General features: G+C 41.6%; 1 protein-coding gene across 2 annotated transcripts; it reads left to right on the forward strand.

Annotated features, from left to right (window-relative positions):
- Positions 1 to 3815: 3815 nt before the first annotated feature.
- On the forward strand, positions 3816 to 24049 carry LOC128748606 (uncharacterized). Of its 2 annotated transcripts, XM_053847533.1 has the most exons (7): positions 3816 to 3940; positions 14616 to 14863; positions 18369 to 18522; positions 20694 to 20996; positions 21882 to 21972; positions 22060 to 22205; positions 23600 to 24049. In XM_053847533.1, exons 2-7 carry the CDS (start codon positions 14750 to 14752, stop codon positions 23764 to 23766), a joined length of 975 nt encoding a protein of 324 aa, XP_053703508.1. In that variant the 5' UTR covers positions 3816 to 3940; positions 14616 to 14749; the 3' UTR covers positions 23767 to 24049. The 2 variants fall into 2 exon arrangements, with proteins under 2 accessions (XP_053703508.1, XP_053703509.1); XM_053847534.1 differs by lacking the exon at positions 3816 to 3940 and having other exon boundaries at positions 14483 to 14863.
- Positions 24050 to 24424: the final 375 nt, after the last annotated feature.

Genomic DNA, 24424 nt, shown 5'->3' on the forward strand with positions numbered 1-24424 from the left:
CCACAATCGGCTCTGACAGCTTTATTGTTCACGTGTGGAAAAACAGGTGTTCAGTTTGAGTGTTTCTCGACATGTAAATGTGAGGCGTTTGACAGAACCACCCAGTGGATTTTGTGTTTCGGAGGAAAAAAAACGGAATGATGATGCTTCCAGATGAGACATCAGTCGTCTGTTGTGTTGTTTCTGAGTCGCACTTGTCTCACAGAGTCGAGTACAGAGTGAATGCTCCCGTCATCTGCTTCTAAAGCAAGCAACGAAAATGTTCTTCATGAGAACTTTTTGAAAGATCAATGGGGACAGTTACATTCTGAAAAACCGGAGCTTTATTTAGCATGATGCTATACTAAACTGCCTTATGAGACTTCATGAAACGGTGCACTCATTTTTAGAGATGGCACTGTCTGCTCCTAAATCTTTGCTTTTGAACGACCTTTGCAACGAACCCTCACATCATTTTTAAATCAAGTGCGCCACCTGCTGAGGCGTGAAAATGACTTCAAGTTTCATGAAGCTTCATCAGTTACAGTTACATTAGTTGGTACTTTGTTTATCTTTGTTTTGTTTCTTCAATACAAATGCAAACATGTGAGGACAATTCAAGAGATGAAGAAAAATGTTTTGCTTCAAATTGTTGAATCATGTGATGGGCTGATGAAGCTTCATGAAACAGTGTCCTTGTACTCAGAGCTGAGTCGGTGGCGCACTCGGTTTAAAGATGATGTGAGGTTGCATTGAAATGATTGTTCAACTCCAAATATTTTTGCACAAACAGTACCATCTAGCGGGCTCAGAAAATGACGAAACTGTTTCACGATGCTTCGTAATCTAATCTAATCTAATCCTATAACGACCACCCGAGATTATGCTTGGAACTGAGGGGATCTACAACAAAGATTTAAATTGTTAACCAGCTTCAACGTTCATACTCCTGCAGTACTTTGTTTGATGGTACAATTCACAGGTTTTGTGATACACTATCTGTTATGTGCATACGACCGAGCAATACCTCGGTCAAACTGATATACATCGAAGACACAAGCACCTCCTTATCAGTCCTATATATTTTTTTAAAGTCGGTATCACACCAGTATGTTGTTGCTGGGGGTGTATAAAGGTTTTGAGAGGTACAGACTCTCAGACTACATCCATTGGCGTTTCCTTTGATCTTGTTTTTCATTCCTGCTTTGACTTGCAGCGAACATCACTCACCTGTTAAAAAGGCAAACCTCCGCGCAACAGTTCTGTAAGATTCCGTGCGGACTTTAATCAAAGCGGCGTATAAAAACCAGTGTCGCCTCTTATCTCCGGTCTCACGCTTCCTGGATGCGCACGCCATCACACTCGACTTGCACCACGCCAGTCAAGCAGAGCTACAAAGGCGCCGCATCCAATTGCCTCCCATTTGTCGGGTTAATTGCTTTTGATAAGCGATAGCGTTTTTCGTCGACAGATTTTCCTCGATTTGGTTTTCTTTTCTTTTGACCCCGGTTATGGAAACGGTGAAAAGCCGCAGGGTTCTGCGTCTGATGGAATGAATTGATGTCAAAATGTCAACTTGATGCACCTGTGGGCTGAGAAGCGAGCGAGTCAGTATCAGTACCGTCGACTCTGATCAATAGTTACGTGTCTCCACATTTACTGTTTTTAAGTCAGAAAGATCGACCGAGTCAAATCAAATGTACTCGTCCAATAGAGGGCATCAGCGGACGTGATCATTGTATGAGGATTCGTTTGTCATGAATCCCGATGAGTCAACTGGAGGCGACCTGAGAAAGACTCGTGGAGTCATCTGATCAAGCATATGAAGCGACTGATTCAAGTCTTGAGACTTCAAATTTCACACACCCAATTTAGTTAGTGTGACTCGCAGATTAAACTGGAATCAACGTGACTCAGAGACTAGGTAAACCAAATGTGACTCACAGTTACATGGTTGTTTGATCAGTTACAGAAGCCTGAGTCATACACATCTCAGAGAGTCCTGCTGGTTCGAGATGTCCTTGTCGACCAGGATTTGATTCCAAGTGAGTATGGATTCCAGACGGATTTGACTCGTGAGAGCAATACACATTTGAGCGTTCATGGTTGACTCGATGGGATGGGTTTGACTCACCAGAGACTCCTGAATCGCAACATTGTACACAGACAAAGTCATCTCTTCCTGTATGTTCCGCCTTTGTTCAACCACTCCTGTCTGATCGGAATTAACCATAATTCATTTGTCTTACAAGTGGAGGAGACTCCTACCGAACCAACTTAACCACCAGCAGCACATGGAAGGAGGTTTGATCGATCCGTCATTTCCCGCCTGAGAGAGGAGCGCAGTGGAGGCGGAGCAACAGAACTGAGACTAGAATGTCTGGGTTTGGTTTGCAACCGCTAAAGTGGGAATCATATTTCCAGTATGTTCATATTTGCCGGCCTCTAACAGATGTTTTATGCCTTTCCATATACAGAGGAGTAAAGCACAGCAGCGATGTGACCGTCTCACCTGTACAAACACATACTAGCAAGCTCACTTCACAGATTTGATGCGGTGTTTGACCCCTGAAAGTGAGGCAGAGGCGTGGAGCCTTTCCTTCCAGATAAGATTTCCACACTGGTGTTTGACTCCTGATGTAAACTGAGATTAAATGTCACCGTGGTTTCCAGCTCACTGCCGGTGTATTTACACCAATATATGCTGTGTTTGCTGCTCAGACTCACTACTGTACTAGGAAAAGTGCCATGTTTATTTAGAAATATTTTTTCAGTCTTGCTGAAACACTGAAATAATGACATCATGGCAGCTTTAATTCCCTGCTCTTCCATGTTGCCATGACAACAGTTGTAGCACACGATCGTGCGTCCAAGAAATGCAGCAAAACTCAGGCCACATTCATTCTTTTTGAAACACAGGTTTCCATGTCGTTTTTAAAATCAACAAAGATCTGATCCACTTCCCCGTCAGACACTCGGGATCTCTGTAAGTAGCAAAACACTGCCTCTGACACCCAGGTTTGTGGTCCGCTCAGAATGAGCTTCTGTCCCGTGATGACTCTCCACCTGCTTGACTCACTGCAAACTCTAAAGACACTGACAGCTACATGAAGTGTGAGAAGATTAATAGCAAGATACGACAAAGGTTGCCGGTTCAAATCCAGCATGAGGCAACTCTTTTAGCAGAAATCTGGATCCTCAGTTGAGTTTTTGTGTCTTCTCCCTGCACTTTGATGGATTTCCTCCAGGCACTCCTGTTTCCTCCCACTGTCTAAAAGCATGCAGGTTAACTGAAGACTCTAGTCAGTAGACATGAGCGTGTGTGAGTGGCTGTCTGTCTCAATATGTCCTGTCTGGGGACCTGTCCAGGGTGTCCCCTGAAGCGGAGGCTCCATCCAGACCCCAGTAACAGGGCTAGAGGTAGAAAATGAATGAAGCTAAAAAAACAAATTGATTATTATTATTATTATTATTTATATTTTTACTGGACTGGAAAGGCTTGGGGTTTTATTTATTTCAAATGCTATTTTTACCGACTTGAAATTTCACTTGCGTGATTATAAATTCAGCAAAAATTCTAAATATAATTGCAAGAAGAAAGAGCAGGACTAGAGACAAATATGAACATGCCTTTCGTGCGTCCTTGCGAATTGTAAATTCAAGTATTTGAGGTGTTGTTTAAGACGCTGAAGTGTGTTCAAGGTGGTGCAGGAAGATTTATGATGCACGAAAGTGTATCAGGAGTAAGTGTGCGTCCCAGGTCATGTTTGTCTGAGTCTGTGGGTGTGTCTTGTGTATTCAGGGTGTCACATTTTGGTTGAATTTATATCTAAATCCTGACTGTAATTTTAATTTCTAATTTGCCCTTTGTGTATTTTTTTTTAATAACGTGTCAAATTGTCGTATTTTTTTGGGTGTCACTTGAATGCAACATATCTGCTCTGTGACACTTGTCGTCTGGGTGAGTTTAAGTTTAATTATTCCAAGTTATTTAGCATTTTATCGCTGCTTTTTAATGATAATATCGACTGTTACATTGTGCTGTCCATGTCAAAATATTTCTTCGGTCATATAGAAAGTTTTCGGGTGTATTTTTTAGACTATTTAATGACGTAGCCTAGTTAGCCTCGCTAGCTTAGCATGACACGTGAGCTACTTATTGATGTTTTCCCAGTACGCTTTGGTTCTGTGGGAGTTTACATTGCTTTGTTGTTCCGAGTGAATGAAGGCTACAGCATAATATTTGTGTTTGAACTGCACCGACGCGCTCATCCGTCTCATCCTCCGTCCTGTCTTTGATCGCTGATGTTGAGGCCGATTACACCCGCTTCGCTCCGTCATCGCTGACTTGATTCTTCGAAGAAGGACGAACAAGCACGCGCATCTGTGTGTACACAACACGCGAGGCAAGCAAAGGACACATTTGAATACTTCAAAACCCTATGATAATGAGACGCTTCACGCGGACTCTTGGGTGCAGCGCCGCCACACGCTGAGGGAGTCGTTCATGAGAATTAGTTTCATTACAATGGGCGTTTCACGTTGTTGGATCTTTCTGCTGGGAGAAAATTGGGGTCACAAACGGGGGTTACAGCCATAATAATGAGCAATTACAATTCCCTGCCATCTATTCCTCACGCTCTGGTTTTACTCACCGGAGCTCTCCGAGTATGACACAGTGTCGACAAGATGTCAATCCCCAGTCAGACTCGAACCCGTGACCTCGGGGGAGAGGAGGCTTGAAACGTGTAAATGATGTTCAGTGTCATCGCTGAGGAGCCGCAGTCTCAAAAGCCCAGGCTATATTTAGCAGCGGCTTCTGTATTTCACTCTTCTTTCATGACTTCATTCCAGCAAGTCCTTCATTTTTTTTTTTTTTTTGCGCAGGCATGTTGTTTGTATACAGTGGTATCTCGGTTCTTGACCACAATCCGTTCCAGATGGGCATTTGAGAAGCGATTTGTTCAAAATCTGAATCTATTTTTCCCATTACAATGAATGGAAAAAGAAATAATGCGTTCCAAGCCTTAAAACAGTCTTTTGTAGGCGTGAATGTAGAGTGTCTGCTGCAGGTGGCTGTTCCTCTATGTGTGTGGCCGCTGCATGTGGGAGGGGTTGCCGAGTGAGTGACGTCTCTCCAGAAGTGAAGAGGTGCCCGGTGCGTGTCCAGCTCTGAATGTGCGCTTCTGTGCAGTTTGGCTGTGACAAAGTCATAAACCAAGTCACGCTGTGTCCCAGACTCGCCTCATCCCTGTCCCAGCTCCAGCCCACAACAGGACATCAAACCCTGGAGTGAGCGCTCCAGCACCTCCCCTGTGACACTCTACCACGGTCCAGTGCAGAGACAGGAAAGGTTTCACACCTCAATATGAAGAAAAAACAGTCAGTAAAGAGCTAGCGGGACACGTCTGCATACAGAGGCTGTGTTATACACAATAACAAAGCGCGCCGTGGGTCAGCTGATCGGTCCGCGCACGTTATGTTTTTTCCGGCTTATTTCGGGGGCATTCGAGTTCTGGATTTTCGTTCGAAATCCTAAGCAAAAAAATTTTTGTTCGAATTCCGAGCCACCACTACAGAGATAAAATATCGATAAAAAAATTGCAGAAAGAAATCAACCATCATTTTGCAGTATTCCACTGTAGCTAGAGAAAATCCACTTTGTTTTGATTAACTTCATTTCGAAGTCTGAATTTTGACTCTTCAGTCAAGGAAAACTTGACTGTAAGAATGCATTTTTCTGTCCATCTATTAGAGAAATGACACCAAAATAGTAGGATTTCAAAGAAATTTGAAAGTGTATTAATGGATTCACTTGTCTTCTGAAGGATTTGCCAACAACGCTGCTGCACAAGCTTTTTTTTTTTTTTACTGTGTGCTGTGCAAGTAAGTTCTGGAACACTACTGCCACCTGTTGTCCAGTGTAAGTCAATGGAATTTGACTATCTTTCCAAATGCATTTGTAAAATAAAAATATGGCAGTAGTACTGACTGAAACTCTTATAGGTGGAAATGAGCTGCAGGGTGGATGTCTGGACTACCTGAGTGCTTTTTTAGCTTCTTTTTTTTTCTTTTATAGATTTTGGTTTTATCTCCCTTCAACCTTTTTTTTGGAGAATCTAGAAAAAAGTGTGTTCAAATATCAACTGTTCAAGTGGACTTTTGCGTCCAAGCAGTTGGCATTCATGTACTTGTACGTGTTGATAATAGTGGGACTGCGTCCGTTTCTTCAGAGTTCAGTAGGTGGCGCCCTTTAAATGACATAAGGCTGCTTAAATGCAGCGAGTGGTCTGAAAATGCGCGCAGTGTTTCATGAAGCCTCATCAGCACGTCCCTCATTGACAGCGTCCGATATTTGACGCCTTGTGAGTGAGAACGTTTTGGCGCATTGTTCTGCTTGCTGCTACATTGAAAGGAATTTTAAAGAGGCGGAACCTGTTAGCTAAAAGATAAAGCTCATTGCTAACACAAGTGTAACATTCAGGATATGGTGTCTTTAACACCAGAACTGACCTTGACCTTCCTAATGCGTTTGTTCTGCTCGGCGTTATCAAGATTAAGTGCTGAGGTTTGAGCCCAATTTGCATACAACTCACCTTTGACTCAGCAACTCTCCTGAGACCCCTGCGCAGGTGAGTATTAATTAATATGGTAATTACTTTTTGTGTTTTTTTTATGGTGGCCTAGATTTTATTTCGGTCCTGTAAGGGAACTCAGAGAATTGCATCCGAACTGTTGAAAGTTTCTCAAGTTATGACTCATGAAATACGCGGCCCCATCTGTGCCGTCCCCACGGGCCGATGGCAGAGGGGTCGAGCTCTGCAGGCGCTCGCCCGTACGTGCTACTGCAAATGTCAGAACCCGCCATTCCTCATGACTCAAATCCATCAGAGGGACGTCGGCACTACAGCTGCCTTCTATTCCTCATATTTCAAGGCGCATATGACTGCGGGAAAACTACTTTTCGTCATCGCCGTCTCGACACCAAGACTTTTCTGAGATTGGATGTTGCATGACAATCCGTCAGAGGTTTGGAGATAACTTTAGAAAGCTCCACATGTCCCTGAGAGAAGGTATTAAAGTCTCGTGACAGAAGTGAGTGTGAATGTGCGAGTGCCACAGCGAGACACCTGGGTTCCTGAAAACCTCGAGGAGGGCTTGAGTGCTCTCTGGCAGATGCGGGTCTTGCTGAGTGTGTTAAAACACCAGCCGTCGTCGGGGGACTGGAGCAGGAGGAAATGATGCAGAAGAAGGATGAGTGGAGATGAACTGTCGTCGGAAGAGGAATCGAGGAAAGGCAAAAAAGAAGTTTAGGGAAACGTGTTTTGGAGTTTTTAGCATCCAGGACTTGTTCAAAGTTCTTCAGAGAGAGTGACAAAGAGGTGAAAGTTTGATGTCGAGGGAGCGTGTGAAGAGCTTTCGCCGGGAAGCAGTGAGGGTGGGGTAAAAAAAAAAAAACGGGGCCGAACACAGAAATTTGAGCTCTGACATCCACGGGGACGAACCACCTGCTGAGCCCAGCCACCGGGCATTAACTGTGCCCTCGTCATGATTAATAGAAGTGTCACTTCTGACAAATGCAGCGCCGCGACCCACTTTGAGGCAGCGATAACGCAACATTCAGGCGGCAGCGACGACTCATTCTTCAACTTCTTAATATCCTGGTTTTAACTTTGCCTCTGCTTTTATGAGCTTTTGCAAAATGTCCTTCACGTAAAAATAGAAACCACTGTCCGTTCCTTGTTTACTAAGCAGCGTGTGTCGGTGTCTGAGTGTCTGGCCTTCTCTATCCCTCTTAATGGGGACCAATTCTGTCCTTTTGAGTCAAAATAACTGGGTCATTATAATTGGGGTTAAGTGTGGTTGATATTCCTGGATAGGCATTTGTTTTGGTTGACTGGGGAAAGGGTTATGTCAGTGAGAAATCTCACCATGTCAAAGGATAGAAATACAAGTGTGTGGGTGTGTACTTGTATTTGTGGGGACTGCTTCTTGGAAACACACCTCCTTGCGGGAACCTTCTGCTTTTGTGGGGACATTTGTGCCGGTCCCCACAAGTTTAAGCCTCACGTTTGCGGGTTAAAACTTGAAAGTAACTGTGTCACTACGATTTCATTTAAGTTTGGTTCAAAGTCCTAGTTCAGGTTAGTGTGTTTTGGAGGGTTAGGTGGAGGGTGATCGGCTGGGGAAAGGGTCATTGCAACGTGAGGTCCCTTCAAAGATAGTAGTACGTGTGGGTGTATGTAGCATGATGCAGCCAAAGATGCTTCATATTTGAGTCAGATTCCACGGTCCGACAGCTGTTTGAGACTTCAGATAAGCAGGGATTTATGAAAGCGACCCTCAAGGTGAGCAGCAGAGATAGGTCCTGTCTGTGTGTGCACAAACACATGCAGCCGCGTTTAGCTCTCGTGATGCACTCCGGACCGTGAAGAGCCGGCGAGGGATTTGATGTCTTATGATGCTTGAAATCCAGCCCTCTTAGTCTGTGTATCATTTTATTCTCGCCCTCATTCAATTTCGCCCAGACTTATTTAATCCTGGTCATGGTCCAACGGCCCCGAGTCGTTCTCTGAATCCGTCTGAGAAGAGCGGCTCGGATCTCTGATCGTGGTCGCCGAGCTCTTCTTCCTCTCCCTGAACTTGTCTTGATCACCCTCATTGGGTGTCTTTTACCAGTCAGTTCCAATAACTCCCCCCCCCCCACAGATCAAACTCCCTCTTTGTCGGGGTATTTTTATTAGCATTTAAATCGCGCTCAAACAAACTACAATTGTTGGAGGCGGCTGCGGAAAATGAGGTTTGGCAGAATCAGATCGGACTCGTCTCCGAGTGAGCGATGTTTGTCGGCTCTAATGTGACTTCTCTCCCTCAACCACTCTGACTGTGGGAGCAGGAACTGCTGCTTCCCGACCCGCTGTGTTGTTTGCTTCCGATGCCACAGGGTCACATCACATCCCTGGCTGCCTCTATTTTCTAGCAGATAAAAAGAACCGGCCAATACCAAACTTGTGCCTTCTTTTCGACGATATGCTATGCCTGCATGCATTTAAAATACAGTGGTGCCTCGGTTTTCAAACGGAATTCAACAAGTCAGAGTTCGAACAGAAATGTCGAGATTTTTTTGCTTTGGATATCGAACAAAAATCCAGAACTCAAACTCCCCTGAAACAAGACGGAAAAAACATAACGTGCGCGGCCCGATCAGCTGACCCACGACGCGCTTTGTTATTGTGTATAACGCACCCTCTGTATGCAGACGTGTCCCGTTAGCTACATTTACTGACTGTTTTTTCTTCATATTGAGGTGTAAAACCTTTCCTGTCTCCACACTGGACCGTGGTAGAGTGTCACAGGGGAGGTGCTGGAGCGCTCACTCCAGGGTTTGATGTCCTGTTGTGGGCTGGAGCTGGGACAGGGATGAGGCGAGTCTGGGACACAGCGTGACTTGGTTTATGACTTTGTCACAGCCAAACTGCACAGAAGCGCACATTCAGAGCTGGACACGCACCGGGCACCTCTTCACTTCTGGAGAGACGTCATTCACTCGGCAACCCCTCCCACATGCAGCGGCCACACACATAGAGGAACAGCCACCTGCAGCAGACACTCGACATTCACTCCTACAAAAGACTATTTTAAGGCTTGGAACGCATTATTTCTTTTTCCATTCATTGTAATGGGAAAAATCCATTCAGATTTCAAACAAATCGCTTCTCGAACGTCCATCTGGAACGGATTGTGGTCAAGAACCCACATACCACTGTATTAAATTACTATTACAGCATTAATTCTACATGGTTTATTAGTTTAGCTCTTATTTTCTCGGATTCAAGGTGCCATAGTGGGCATCTTTGACTGTTGTGCACTTGAATATCTGTCAAGAAGGCATCTTCAACGACCATCTATATGTCACTGGCGGCACGCTGCAGACACTTTTGAAATATTTACCAAAACAATGTTGCATCTGTCATCTATGATGATGTGGCGTTTGGCCTGAGGGGGCCCTCCCTGCCTGCAGAGCTTTGTCCCAATTGTCCAGTACTCACTCTGACCAGATGGGGGCGGTGTGTGCAGAACTGGTGCTTGGGAACACTCTCATTTCCGTCCCAATACCGATCAGAGAACTTTTAATGTCCGCAGGCTGTTTCCACCCGTAACATCATGGGGGTGGCCTCTAAAAATGTCATGATCCTGTTTCCTGGAGGCTCACAAGCTTACCGAGGCATGGAGCCCATAATTTAAATTTGCCAGCAAATGCCAGCAGTCTGCAGTCCTGACCCTACCACCAGAACACGCCGAGCTTCTGCTTATTTAAGAGGTGTTTCTGTCGGATCATTGCTGTTCTCACAAGTGTTTTTTCCCTGTGACTGAGGATTACCATTGAGTGGTAAAGTTATTTTTCCGGCTGGTCTCAGGATCGGCCGTCACCGTGACAGTAATGGGGAAACACTATTACACATTTTGCCTCCGCCACTAACTGGCCCTAAAGGCACCCCGGTGCATTCTTGACAGCGTTTATGTCGCTGCAGTGACACTAATGACTGCAGTTAACAATGTCCAGACTCCTTCGAGCTCTTTGCAGAGCGAGGAGTCCGGGCGGCTTCTCTCGTCCCTACGTTCCCCTCAGCGATTCCTTCACCACACAGGAAAAACGCATGGCTTGTGTCGCAATTCTGTCTTCAAGGCAGCAGTTTCAGGAGGCAGACTTAATCGTAGATGGCGCTAACTGGAAGCAGATGTATCTGGGTGCTTTGTTTTCTGGTTACAGCAGAGAGCAATTAACAGGGGTGATGTTATAATTCAATTTATTATTCCAGTTGGCAGCGACTGAAGGTCAGTGAGGAGAGAGTGGGTGTGTTTTGAAAGTTGATGGGCCCCGTCAGTGAGCGCCCAGATATTTGTTGGGTATTTCTCTCTATGAACAATCACATTGCTTTTTCGTTATAATTTTTTATGTCTTCTTCTTCTGATGTTTTTCTCTAATTTTTTTCACTGCATCAGTTTTATTTTTTCATATTTTCCATGACTTTTCCCTGTATAATTTTTTTAGTCACAAATTTCTTTGTTTTGCACACTTTTTTCACCCCAGTAATTTTTCCCAATAATATATTTTTTTCAAACGCATATTTGTATTTTTCATGTGTTGCCAATTACATTACATGTTTTCATTAATAATGGAACCATATTGGATTTGCAATTGTTTTTCCACACATCAAGTTTTCCATTATTGTTCACACTAACATTTTTTTTCAATTATTTATGTTTTCATTTTTTTATTTTTATTTTATTTTACAAAGCAAAAGCAATTGAATGAAGCGTTCTCAGGTCGATGGCCCAACCTTCAGGTTATTGTTGGACGTTTCAGACCAAAAATATCTAATATTTCCTCTTTATTTTCTGGAAACAGAACACTAGACTGAGAAAACTACAGATGGAATATCAGATGACTGTCATCTTTCCGACTTCAGATGCAAGTGGCCCATTTTATTGCTCTGGGAGAGCAAAACATTTCCTTATAAACACTGTCTTGCCGTGTTTTTCTCTGGACTGTTTTGCACTTCACTCTTGTGAAATAACGTCCGTCTTATTTTCCAAAGTGAAGCAGAAGTTTGGCAGCCAGTTTAACAAGGTGCTCAGGTTCGTCCTTGGCTCCACAGTGTAGCCAGTTTTACATCTGCTTTAGGTCACCCACCATCCTCGCCGTAATCCTCCCGAGCCTCAGACTCATTTAGCGGCGTACAATGGGCGACCCTGTGGTTCGGTTTCTGAGCTGTGGAAGGAGAAAAGTGCAGATCCTCTCCGCTCCTCCTGAGGCTGTCATGTTCATTACAGAGTCCGATCGAGGTGTTTGAAGATGATGATCATGATTCAATTATAGTCGAGTAAAACAAAGATTTACATTTGGTTCTAATCTCCACTTCTCTCCCCTTGTGTTAGACTTTCATCCGACTCTGTTTCCATCCAGTTGGTTTGTGTTTGGATGATCACGTTCCCCAGCATGAGAGTTCTCACCAATTAACCCGCCCAGGACCCGCTACTGCGGTGGAGACTTACTGCCATCTACAGGAGGGAAACCGAACCGCAGGACTTCTTCTAACTCCAGTCTCTTGAAATAGCCGCTCAGATTATCACGTTCTGGAAGACAAAAGTTTGACGGGCTTTCAATGGTCATTTCTAGGCAGTTTAAATGGTATGAATTATATATGTATGTATATATAATTCATATATACATACATATATATATATGTATGTATGTATGTACATATATATATATATATCTACAGTGGTACCTCGGTTTTCGAACGTCTTCGACTTCGAACAAATTGGAGTTCGAACAGAAATTTTGAGATTTTTTTGCTTCGGATTTCGAACGAAAATCGAATGCCCCTGGAAAAAGCCGGAAAAAAACCTAACATGCGCGGACCGATCAGCTGGCCCACGACGCACTCTGTTATTGTGTATAACGCAGCCTCTGTATGCAGACGTGTCCCGTTAGCTCCATTTACTGACTGTTTTTTCTTCATATTGAGGTGTAAAACCTTTCCTGTCTCCGCACTGGACCGTGGTAGAGTGTCACAGGGGAGGTGCTGGAGCGCTCACTCCAGGGTTTGATGTCCTGTTGTGGGCTGGAGCTGGGACAGGGATGAGGCGAGTCTGGGACAGAGCGTGACTTGGTTTATGACTTTGTCGCAGCCAAACTGCACAGAAGCGCACATTCAGAGCTGGACACGCACCGGGCACCTCTTCACTTCTGGAGAGATGTCACTCACTCGGCAACCCCTCCCACATGCAGCGGCCACACACATAGAGGAACAGCCACCTGCAGCAGACACTCTACATTCACTCCTACAAAAGCCTGTTTCAAGGCTTGGAACACATTGTTTCTTTTTCCATTCATTGTAATGGGAAAAATCCATTCAGATTTCAAACAAATCGCTTCTCGAACGGCCGTCTGGAATGGATTGTGGTCCAGAACCGAGGTACCACTGTATATGGACCTTCTCTGATTGACCTTCTTGGGAGTGAATCCCTGAAAATCAGTTTTGTCTTCCTGCTCCATTCAGCGATTCAATCCCAAAAATCTGGCTTCATATTCATGTGCTCATTCTGTGAACTGAGGTTCAGGACTGGAGTCTGTCTCAGCTGCTTGGCGACCCTCATAGGTCTGTCCGTAGTCCGTTGAACCCCTCTCCATGTTCTGGACAGTAGGAGGCCACACCTGGTTATTATTATGACATAATCTAGTCGATAGATTCTGCACTCGCTCGATTCACTCACACAGTTAGTTTTATAATGGAACACACGGCCGCCGGCTGCACTTTTCTCAGATGAGTTTGTAATGTATTTACTTTCTCTGCGGCTCAGGTGGAGCTCTTAGACAAGCAGGTCACGGCTGCTGCTCGCTGTTAGATGATAAAACCATCCGCCTGCTCGCGGAGAATAGAGTGCTCACATTCCTGTAGGTTAAATTGTTCAAAACCACTCTGAGTGCCTCAAAATTAACCCCTCAAAGTCGTCACTTATCGAGCTCGCCTTCTTCAGTGTGCTGCAAGTTTGTCTTCTAACTACAGGTCCCTTCAATAAGCATTTGAATAGAAAAATGACGCTTAATTTTCTTCTTCTACTGGATAAATAAATAGCACACTATTATTATTATTATTATTATTATTATTATTATTATTATTATTATTTGTGTGGCATTTAATGTTTTTTATTTATTTTTATTGTATTGTTTTTTTATTTTATGCGTTGTAGTAATTATTTTTATTTTTTTGAGCAACATAACTATGTCATACTCCAAAGCAAGTGATCCGGTTTTGACACTGACCCATAGTTTCATTTGGATCTATCAGCATTCTAAATATTTCACCGTTTATTACAACCAAAAATTATAATAATCATAAAGTAAAAAATTGTTTTCATACATTTTGTCCTGTATTTATTTTGTAGTTTTCTTGTGTTGTATTGTCAAGCATATTGACTTTTAAACCCCCCGTTCCTTTTCAGTTTAACATAGTTTTTTTGACATTCTTTTATGTCTCTCATTTAATTGATGTATTTATTAAAATAATAACTTAAAGTTCTAGACTCACATTTTGTCAAAATATCCAGTCAAACTTCTCCTAGAGTCTCCTCATCGTGCAGTTGCCTCCAGCTGAACAATAATCATTTCTGAATTATAGAAAGCATTTGTTGCGAGTCTTTGTCCCGACGACTCCTCCTCTCCGCGGCCGACAGGTGTATTAGCCCCAATTTCTTTATAATTACGAATGAAGAAGGTGCGAGCGAAGACTAATGGCATGCTGTGGCTCCATCCTTTGCTTCCATCTCCGAGGCACCATGTAAAAACTGTGTAATTATAGATAATGTGGCTGTAATTAGCTACTTTCTTAATGAACAGACTTTAAATGAGATGTTGCCGCGATGGAAGCCGGAGTTGAGTCGCGGAGAGACTTCGTGGGAGTCACGGTCTCGACGGGAGAACTTGCAGAGGGAGTCTGAGCCACAGATTTCGCAGTGAGAAGTTAGGAGTTCTTCCACTCACTTTTGAAATTAAAAGTGGAACAATGGAGGGCGATATTTGGGATGTGTTCAAGAGCACGGCTGACATCAAGATCTGCCATATTTTTCAGCCGCCACTCCACCGTCTGATCTCCTCCTCTCCTCCATCATCAAAGCCGAGGCGTGATGCGGCCCACCGCTCCGCGACGGCTGATACTCACTCCATCAGGCCTCTTTGATCACCAGATGATCGTCCGTAACGTTCATGACCTGTCACCGCCGCCGCTGCCGCCTTCATACCCACCGCAGTTCAAAGAGTTCTCCTCCCTGCTTCTTCTCCTGTCTCCGTCCAAATGACTGCAGGAACTGTAGAACAGAGGTGAGCAATTCCATTCTCCAATGTGCCACATTATAGAGTGAATGTTGTGAGGCGCCGTCAAGACTAGAGACAGAAGGAAGTAATGTAAAGTTGCTTACTTAAATTTAACATTCAACACAGTAATAGTTATGTGGCAGGGGCCACACTCCTGTATTCATGTGGCCCGCGGGCCGCACTTTGCCCCCGTGTGCTATAGATGAACAGCAGTATAAGTCATATTCTTTGACTCGCAGCTCCTCTTTCTCACCATGAAAACTTGATTTCATGTAGAATTAGGCTCCGCCCAGAATTGGTGATGGGCGTCATGAGGCTTTGTGAAACAGCAGCCTTTTCTTCAGAGGTCAGTAGGTGCACGGTTTCATTGAAATGTTTGTTCAATCTGATTCAGATTTTTTTAGCAGACAGTACCATCTAGAATGAACTGTTTCATGAAGCCTCACAAGCCCATCCCTAGCTAGAGCTGAGCCACCAGCATCTGCCTCTCAATATTTAGTTTTTATTTACCTTCATTTTTTTAGCTGATAAATTTGATCCAAATGATTTACAACATTCAAATGACATTTCCCAGTCACTTTGTTTCTGGCATCATCTGCGTTCTCGGCTTCCAGTCACTCTGCTGATGTTTCCAACTGGCAATGTTCCCTCGCCCCAGAATTTCCTGAGGCTCCGCATGACTCTGCATTTGTGTATCTGAAAGTATGAGCGCCGTCTAAATGTCGTTACTTTGTTCCCGGCAGACCATAAAAGTGAGAACAGACAAGTCTGAGGAGACCCGAGTGCCGCGGCAGACAAGTCGTCATTTACTGAGACATGAAATTGCTTTTAGTAGAACATTAAGCTGATGGTGGAGCCCCCTGCCTGCAGACACCTGCACTGCAGGCCAAGCTGAGTGTCTTTGGGAGGCTGCCTTTATAAAAATATATTTTAAAAATCCACCGAACACCAATTTGACCAGTGGTTCTCAAAAGCTCTGACTTAAGGGACCCACTTTCGCCCCTGAAAACAAATCAAATCACGACATAATAGTGACATAATATTTGTATAATTATTATATGTGAGTTAAGACCTGACATATAAAAGTGTTATTATAATTTAATAATTTAAAAGTTGATTTTTTTTAGACGAGAAAAGCCCCTCAACACAGTGAAAACAGCGGTGTCACCCCCTTATGGTTGATAACCCACCAGTAGAGAGGTTAAATTAAAAGAAACTATGTGCCCTCATCAATAAAATTTGACAAAAAAAATGCCATGCAAAAAAAATTAAAACAGCAGTTCATGAATGTGGCATAAAAAAAAACATTTAAATCGAACATAAAACAATTAAACCAACCAATAAAACCACTGTTGACTGTTGGGTTTAAATGATAATAATAAATAATTTATTAATTTATTAAATTATTTTAAAAGAAGAAAAAAAAGGTCTTCACAATGACCAAGTTGAACGCAATTAAAAAAAAAAAAAATATATATATATATATATATATATATATATATATATATATATATATATAAAATAAAGCAGGGGAAAAATATAAAATAAAATAAATAAGTGATCATGAAATACCGGGCAGAAAATGAAGCCACTGTTAAAAATAGAACTTAAAGGCAAAAAGAACATAAAGAAAATGTGTTGCACTGTAGAGAAAAGTCAACAAATGATCATCAAAACTCATCTGTGGCTTCAAAGGTTGGGTGAAAAATGGTAGCAAATATTTCAGCTAAAGGAAATCAGAAAAGAAAAAATCAGAGAAAAGGAAAAATAAGTTGAACATGGAGAAGATCATAACTAAATCGAGAGACATTATGAAGGAAAATAGATGAGAAGAGGGAGTCGCTTTAATCTTCGTTCCTGGAAATACTTGCTTGAATTGGAAAACAGTGTTTGAAGCTTGTTGTTTACCACTTTGTTATTCACATCTGCTGCTTCTATCTTCCACTGTGAAGTTACGTGTTTGCTTTTGATCAACATTTCACAGTCACATGAGCAAATTTCAGATAACCCACACACACACACACACACACACACACACGAGAAGCACCTGGTGCAGAGATGGAAGGACTCTGGAGAATTAGAATGTATCTCAGCACAGAAGCAAGTGCTGCATTGCTGCTATCTGTGGGAACAAGGGAGGGGCAGCGGAGGAGCTCGGAGGGAGGACGGTTGCTAGGAAACACTTGTGGCATCCGTCTCCTTGAGATGCCGGAGTGGAGTTTGTGTTTCTACTTAAGCTGATGGAGGAGTTTTGCAACACGTTTTCCAGCCATCACTCCCTTCTTTTCTCACATTCCGAACCGTTCAGTGTAATGCAGATGAGTATGAACGGCGACCGTATTCAGGCCCAGACTTTCTCGCTCCCTACTGACGGAGCAACCTGCATGGAATCAGAATGAAAGCTGGTGACCTCATCTGAGGACAGAACGCGTGCGATTATTCTCCAGTAGTGACACTTAGACGGCCCTGTGATCGTGTTACCGCCGTGTAACCTTGGAGCAATTTGATTTCTTCAGTCTTTGGCTAAATACCTGCCAGCTATGATCCGCACTTTTGTTCTTCTGCTCTGTGTTCAACCACACCGCAGGCTGGTTTTATGTCTGCAGATGTTTCAGCTGAGATGCTGTTCAAGGTCAGTTATAGAGGTTGAAGACATGGTTTTATATGGACTGAGATTTCAGTTGTTTTCAGCCTTGTTTCAGCCTCAGTTTAACTATATATTTAATATATTTTAGGGTTTAGATGTGCGAACGTTGTGTGAACATTGCTTCATATACAGAATTCAGACTTGGAATTTGTTATTCAGATTATTCTGTCTTTATCAAGCACAAAACAAAGCAGAAAAATAAAGCCCTTTGGGAGAAAATAGAACATTTTAATTTAAGAATAAACAAGTATCAAATATCACGTTAAAAGATAAAATCAAATCGTTGATGTTTTAATTTAATAATATATTTGTTGAATGTATTTATCGATTTACTTGTCAGAATTTTTTATTGCATTTTATTTTAAAATTGTCAACTAAATACGTTTTTGTTTTGTTTTTTTAAAGAAATTCTAACTTTATTTTAGACTTTAGTTGACAGCAAAACATAATTGCCCATCCAAAAAAACTAGCAAAGGAAGGGGAAAAAATATATATATAAAAATATTAATAATATAATAAATAAATCAAAACTCAACCTCAAGGGTAAAAAAGTGACTGGCCTTTTTATAAACAACAAAGAAAAATTGCCCCCCAAAAAATGGATTCATAATTCCTGTTTTGGTCTGAAAAAAAGAAAAGTGCAAAAATCATACTGTCTGGAAAAGAGCGCCACCTTTGGGGCTCTTAAAAAAATTGTCGAGTTGGTCCCACTCAGAATGAGATCTTTCCAAGATTTCATGAATCTGCTTTTGAATGTGACTGAATCTGTGCCCTTCATTCCAGAGCAAAACTCTCTGCAACAAATTCTTCAGGCGGTGAACTTTTCCCAAAGTCAATACTAATATTGACCCTGTGTGCGGTCAGGTCTGCAGCCTCCTCACAGTCCCTGCTTTGTGTGCCGGACTCCTCCTCAGCACTGGTGTGGGTACAGTCCAGTCGAGCCCGGAACATTGCTCCGACTTCAGGTCTCAGCTGATGAAAATGCAAGTCTGTCTCTCTGCAGCTCTTCTGCTCTGCTGTAAGTACTTTTTTTGAAAACGTGCTGCAAACTTCCAGGGTCTCACAAAACTAGTGAAACTAGTGAGTGAAACGATGTGAGCTGAAGTTGTAACCACCCATTTAAAATTGCCCAAAACACTGTTTTGTTCTGTTATTTCCCCAGGATTTAGGCTCAAATCTATTTTGTGTATAATTTGTTGTTTCTCTTTGTGCCACTGTGGGTTTCCCTGTGCACTCTGGTTTCTTCCCACTGTCCAAAAACCAGCATTAATTGATGATGGATTATCAAAATTCGGGCTGCGAGTTCTTTGTTTACGTGAGTTAGTGGCCAAATATATTCATGTTTAGGTCATTTTTCCCTTTTCATTTTTTTAAATTGAATGAATCTGTACATTTTTTTACAAAAAAAATTATCACAAATATTTTAAGGACTAACTTTGTTTTTGGCTCTTTTTGTTTTTATTTGTTTTTATTTTTTTCTTTATCACTATGTTTTAATTTGCTATTTTTGGTAAAATTAATTTACTAAATATTTATTGGTAGTTAAATGCTGTTATTTTTAAACCATTAAGGTGGTGTCAGTATTTTTATTCATTCATTCTTGTTATTATTTTCATTTTTTTTATTTTATGGAGGCTTCTAGATTTTGTTGTGTTGTTCACCTAGTTTTAACTTGTATTAAATAGTTTTTTTGGCACATTTTTTGACAATTATTATTATTATTATTTATTTATTTATTTAATGGTTTACTTCTTGCATTTGTAACAGGTGTCAGTTCGAGTGTCTCTGTCAGTGTTTCTCAGGGTTATGATCAACTGCATGGACAAAAGATCAGCTAGTTCCCTGACTTAACTTGGGAGATAAACCTTTTTATTCGGGTTAAAATATCTTTCAAAAGTGCTACTAAACTGAACTGCAGGCACCTTTTCTACATCGACCTGCATTAACAAACCGTGGCTAACACGGAACCACCTCCTGACCTTCTGCTCGCCGCTGTAAATATCTGAGCTGGTCATAATGTTCCGGCCGGAAACAACGTTCTCCTCCTAAAAGCTGGAACATAAACTTTCCAGCACAACTGCGGCGAATCAAATAAAAATCACCCCATTTAACGCACCAACCAGCCGGAGCTGGAATCATTAACAATGTTTTCTCCTCAAATATGTCGAAAAACAGCCCAACTTTTCTCGCAGCCTGTTGACATCTGGCTCATTTGTTGTTGATATGGATTTCTGCCTCGGGCCAATATTGTCCTCTATTGATAAGCGGCTCCTTTTCAATCAAGGATTGACCGGAGCAGCGTGACTGGAATCTTTGTGTCCAGGGGTTAATGAAGTTAACCAACACTGGCGTCTGGACCGGACAAACACTGAGCTTCCAGAATGTAAATGAACTCGAGTCTCCGTGTTATGATGGATGAACTCTAGTCGGGTTCACACTTAGTTCAAGGACTCATGGTCCGCCTTTTCATTCACATTTTTTCCTTTTTTACCTATTATTTTTTCTTTTTTTGGGGGGGGTGTATTATAATCATTATTATTAGATACATTCATCTATTTCTGCTTCATTATTGTTATTTTTTTTTTTTATGACCAACTTGTATTTTGAGCCTTTTATATCAACGTTTGTTTTAGTTTTGTTTTTGTTTGCTTGTTCTTTTGTTTTCCAACTTTGTAGAAAATTTGTGTGATAATTTATTCACGTCCCGTGGTCATTTTAAACTATTTTTATTCTTATTAATATTATTTGGTTTTATTTAATTAATTCACTTATTTTTGCTTCGATTTTGTGAGTTTTAATCTTATTTTTGCTCATGTAAATAATTTTTGTGTTTGTGTATTTGTTATTCATTTGGTGTCTTGTTTTTTATCTTTCTGTATGTTTTTTTTATTTTATTTTATTTTATTTTTTAAGCTTTTGTCATGTGTCAATTTTCTTTCAAAACCAGAGAATCAAAATTAAACCAATAATTTCTCAGTTTCCTCATCAGAACTTGTGACTCACTGGTTCAGTTCTGCATGTTGGAGTGAGCTTTGGTCAAAGATGTTGAATAAATCACTGCTCATGACTGGGAAGCCAGTTTCTCCAAACTCTGAACACACTGCAAACATTCATTAATGGTGTTATTTTTTTGGGGTGAGCAGTCAGACGCTCTTGATTCTGACTCTGCATCTGTCATCTCACCTTCAGATGTCCTGCTCTGTTCCACATCAGAGCGCCACAAGTCGACAGATGGAGGGATTCAAAGCTCCGGCAGGAAGAGGGAGCGAACTTTGGAAGTGAGGAGGAATGACACGAGTGAACATGACAGGACGGCGACGCCGAAGCTGAGCACCAAGACGACGAGAAGAAAGAAAGCCTTTATGGGAGCGAGACATGACACCAGTTGCACTCGGCTTGGTGGAATCTGCCAGTCGACACGTTTCATCTGTCAGGGCCGATACCTGAGTGACAAGTGTGGAGGAGGGAAGACGCGCAAGTGCTGCCTGCCAGGTCCCTGAGCACAAAACTACTGTTGGTCACCTTTATAGTATCTGTCAGAAGATGTTCTTTCATTGCTGCATATTGACTATTAAGCTCTTTATTTTATGATCAAAAGAATATTTATTATATTGCTTTTTAAAATGTATTTATTTCAACATATTTTTTCCAGAATGATTTAATAGTAATATATTTTGAACAATTGTTGAAGGAAAAAATGATATTACATGTCATAAAATTATTACAGATTGAGAATAAATAAATTGCTAAAAAAATTATCTAATTTCATTTTGTAAATGTGATAATAACCATCAAAATGTTAATTTAATATCATTTACTTTGTTTATATGATTACGGATTAACGGAGGAACATTGAATGTATTTATTGAGAGACACAAAATATTCACACCAAAAATAATAAAAATAAAAAGCTAATTCAGAAATTTAATAAAATCTCCCAAATACTGAGAGATTAAAATTAAAAAAATAATGAATAAATATATATATATATATATATATATATATATATATATATATATATAAATTTCTTAACCAAATTATTGGAGAAAATGGACATTTTCGGCTTAAATATTTTGTGTCTCTGAATAAATACATTCAATGCTCATCTGTTAATTCGTAATCAAATAAAAAAATTAAAAGAAATGGAATTAACATTTCGATGGTTATTATCACATTTACAAAATGAAATTAGATAACTATTTTAGCAATTTATTTATTCTCAATCTGTAATAATGTTATGACATGTAATATCATATTTTCAAAAAGACTACTTTCCAAAACATGAATATAGTACAACAGCTAAAAATGTTTTTCATTTCTATTTAATGGTGTGAATTTTACAACAGTGCGTGATGTGTCTGCTTGTTTGCTGTGAAGTCGGGGCATGGAGCGTCCTGTGCGCCGGCCACCACAACAATCGAGTGAGGGCCTGCGATGCTCACGGCTGCGGAGCTTTCAACTCAGGAGGGTGAATTTAACAGTCTTCAGTCAGCCGTTACATTATGACCACCTGTCTGATCTACCATAACCTCTCCGTACTGTCTTCCTCCTTCAGTGGCGACGGTCTTCATAAAGCCGTGGACCTGGTGTGTGACGACTATGGAGTGGTCAACGCCCCCTTCTCAGGAGCCCTGGCTGGTCCTGTGAGCCACAAGCATCACAGGGGGGTCCAGTACGATGGAGTCAAGCTCATCAGTGACGGTGAACAACAGTGTGTTCATGTCTGCTCACGAGTGACGTGGCTCACCAGAGAAACTTGAACTGCTCGGCGCAACAGGCGGATCAATCTTGAGGAGGTCTCGAGTGAAAGAAGAACAAAGGAGCTAATGAGCAGAAGGATGATTGGCACACGAGCTGCTCGGGAGAATCGATGACCCCCCAGTGAGGTCTTCAAACAAGACCCGCTCCTGCATGTTGTTGTCGGTCAACATGCTGCGTTGTGAAGGAGCTGCTCACTGATGGGAACATCATTAGCTTCCCACTGGCTGAACCCGACTTGCTTTCATCTCTGGCCCAAACTGAGATGATCAGACGTCGCTGAGGCTCTAATGCTGCAATAATGATGCTCCAGCCGACGTTCGCTTCCTGAGAGGACGTGCAGATGAAAAAAAAAAAAATTAACTATATATATAAAGAAATTTTTATTTAATATATATATACAGTGGTACCTCAGTTTTCGAACGCCGCGGACTTCGAACAAATCGGTGTTCGAACAAAAATTTTGAGATTTTTTTGCTTCTGATTTCAAACAAAATCCAGAACTGGAATACCCCCAAAATAAGCCGGAAAAGGTGGAAAACGTGCACGGACCGATCAGCTGACCCACGAGGCGCTTTGTTATTGTGTATAGCGCAGCCTCTGTATGCAGACGTGTCCCGTTAGCTCCATTTACTGACTGTTTTTTCTTCATACTGAGGTGTAAAACCTTTCCTGTCTCCACACTGGACCGTGGTAGAGTGTCACAGGGGAGGTGCTGGAGCGCTCACTCCAGGGTTTGATGTCCTGTTGTGGGCTGGAGCTGGGACAGGGATGAGGCCAGTCTGGGACAGAGCGTGACTTGGTTTATGACTTTGTCACAGCCAAACTGCACAGAAGCACACATTCAGAGCTGGACACGCACCGGGCACCTCTTCACTTCTGGAGAGACCTCACTCACTCGGCAACCCCTCCCACATGGAACGCATTGTTTCTTTTTCCATTCATTGTAATGGGAAAAATCGATTCAGATTTCGAACAAATCGCTTCTCGAACGGCCGTCTGGAACGGATTGTGGTCGAGAACCGAGGTACCACTGTAGGTGTATGTATATATATAAATATATATATATATATAGTCTTTTTTTTTTCACATGAAGCCGTATGAAAGCTTTACTATCTTAAAACATTTTACTTCCCCCTATGGCTTTAGGGTTGTATTTAATAAAATAAAATAAACCATTTCATTTTATTAAATACAATTACATATATTCTGCTATTCAAACTCATCATTTTAATAAAATGTCATTGTATTATAGCAACAAAAACTGTATTATTTAGAATGATATGTGAGCCAAACATAATATAATCTTGTTTTAAAACATTGGTGTCTGTACACAGAGCACTGCGTGAAGATCTTCAACGTCCGACCTCTGCGCTACATGGGACCGGTGGTTCAGGGGGAACCTCTGGGTTACGTGCTGCCGCTCCAGGACCGTGTGTCCGGGATCACCTCACACTTGGAGCTCCAGATGTGTGACGGCTCTGACCCGTCACCTTTTATCTGAAGGACTTTTTTTTTTTCTCTCTGCGCTATTGATTATCTGGATGATTGTAGTACTATTTTTATGGCTCTTTCACAGCCACGTCTCAGTTAAAGTGTAACGAGGGCAAACGACCACCAGGTAGTGCTGTTTAATAAGACTTTTTCCAAGGGGCTTATTGTTGCTTTAACATATGCTTTGCATAGATTCTAGTTGAAAAACTAGAATCTATGCCGTAATTTAATGTTTATTTAAACATATTAATACGATGAAAATAGTCTCAATATATGAACACGTGTTATTTAATAAGAACACCATTATATTCGTTTTATTTTAATTTATATCTCACTCCTCAAAATAAAAATAAAAAAACATTTTCAGTCTGTGGGAATTCACATTTTTCCACTTGCTTCCCAGATTTAGTAAACTCTTTTTTTGCCCATTGCAGGCAAATCAACACTCTACATGTACTGAGACAAACATTTTATCTTTTTTTGTTGATAATATTTTTCCTCTGTCAGGGTTGTGCTTTGTCCCCAATTCTGTTTTTAGTCTACATGGACAGGATTTTGAGGCGCAGCTCTGGTGAGGAGGGTTTGCGGTTTGGTGCCATGAAGATCCAGTCTCTACTCTTTGCAGATGATTTGGTTCTGATGGCTTCATCATGGCGTGACCTACAGCT

This window comes from Synchiropus splendidus, chromosome 17 (assembly GCF_027744825.2).
Source record: "Synchiropus splendidus isolate RoL2022-P1 chromosome 17, RoL_Sspl_1.0, whole genome shotgun sequence".
Taxonomy (NCBI): domain Eukaryota; kingdom Metazoa; phylum Chordata; class Actinopteri; order Syngnathiformes; family Callionymidae; genus Synchiropus; species Synchiropus splendidus.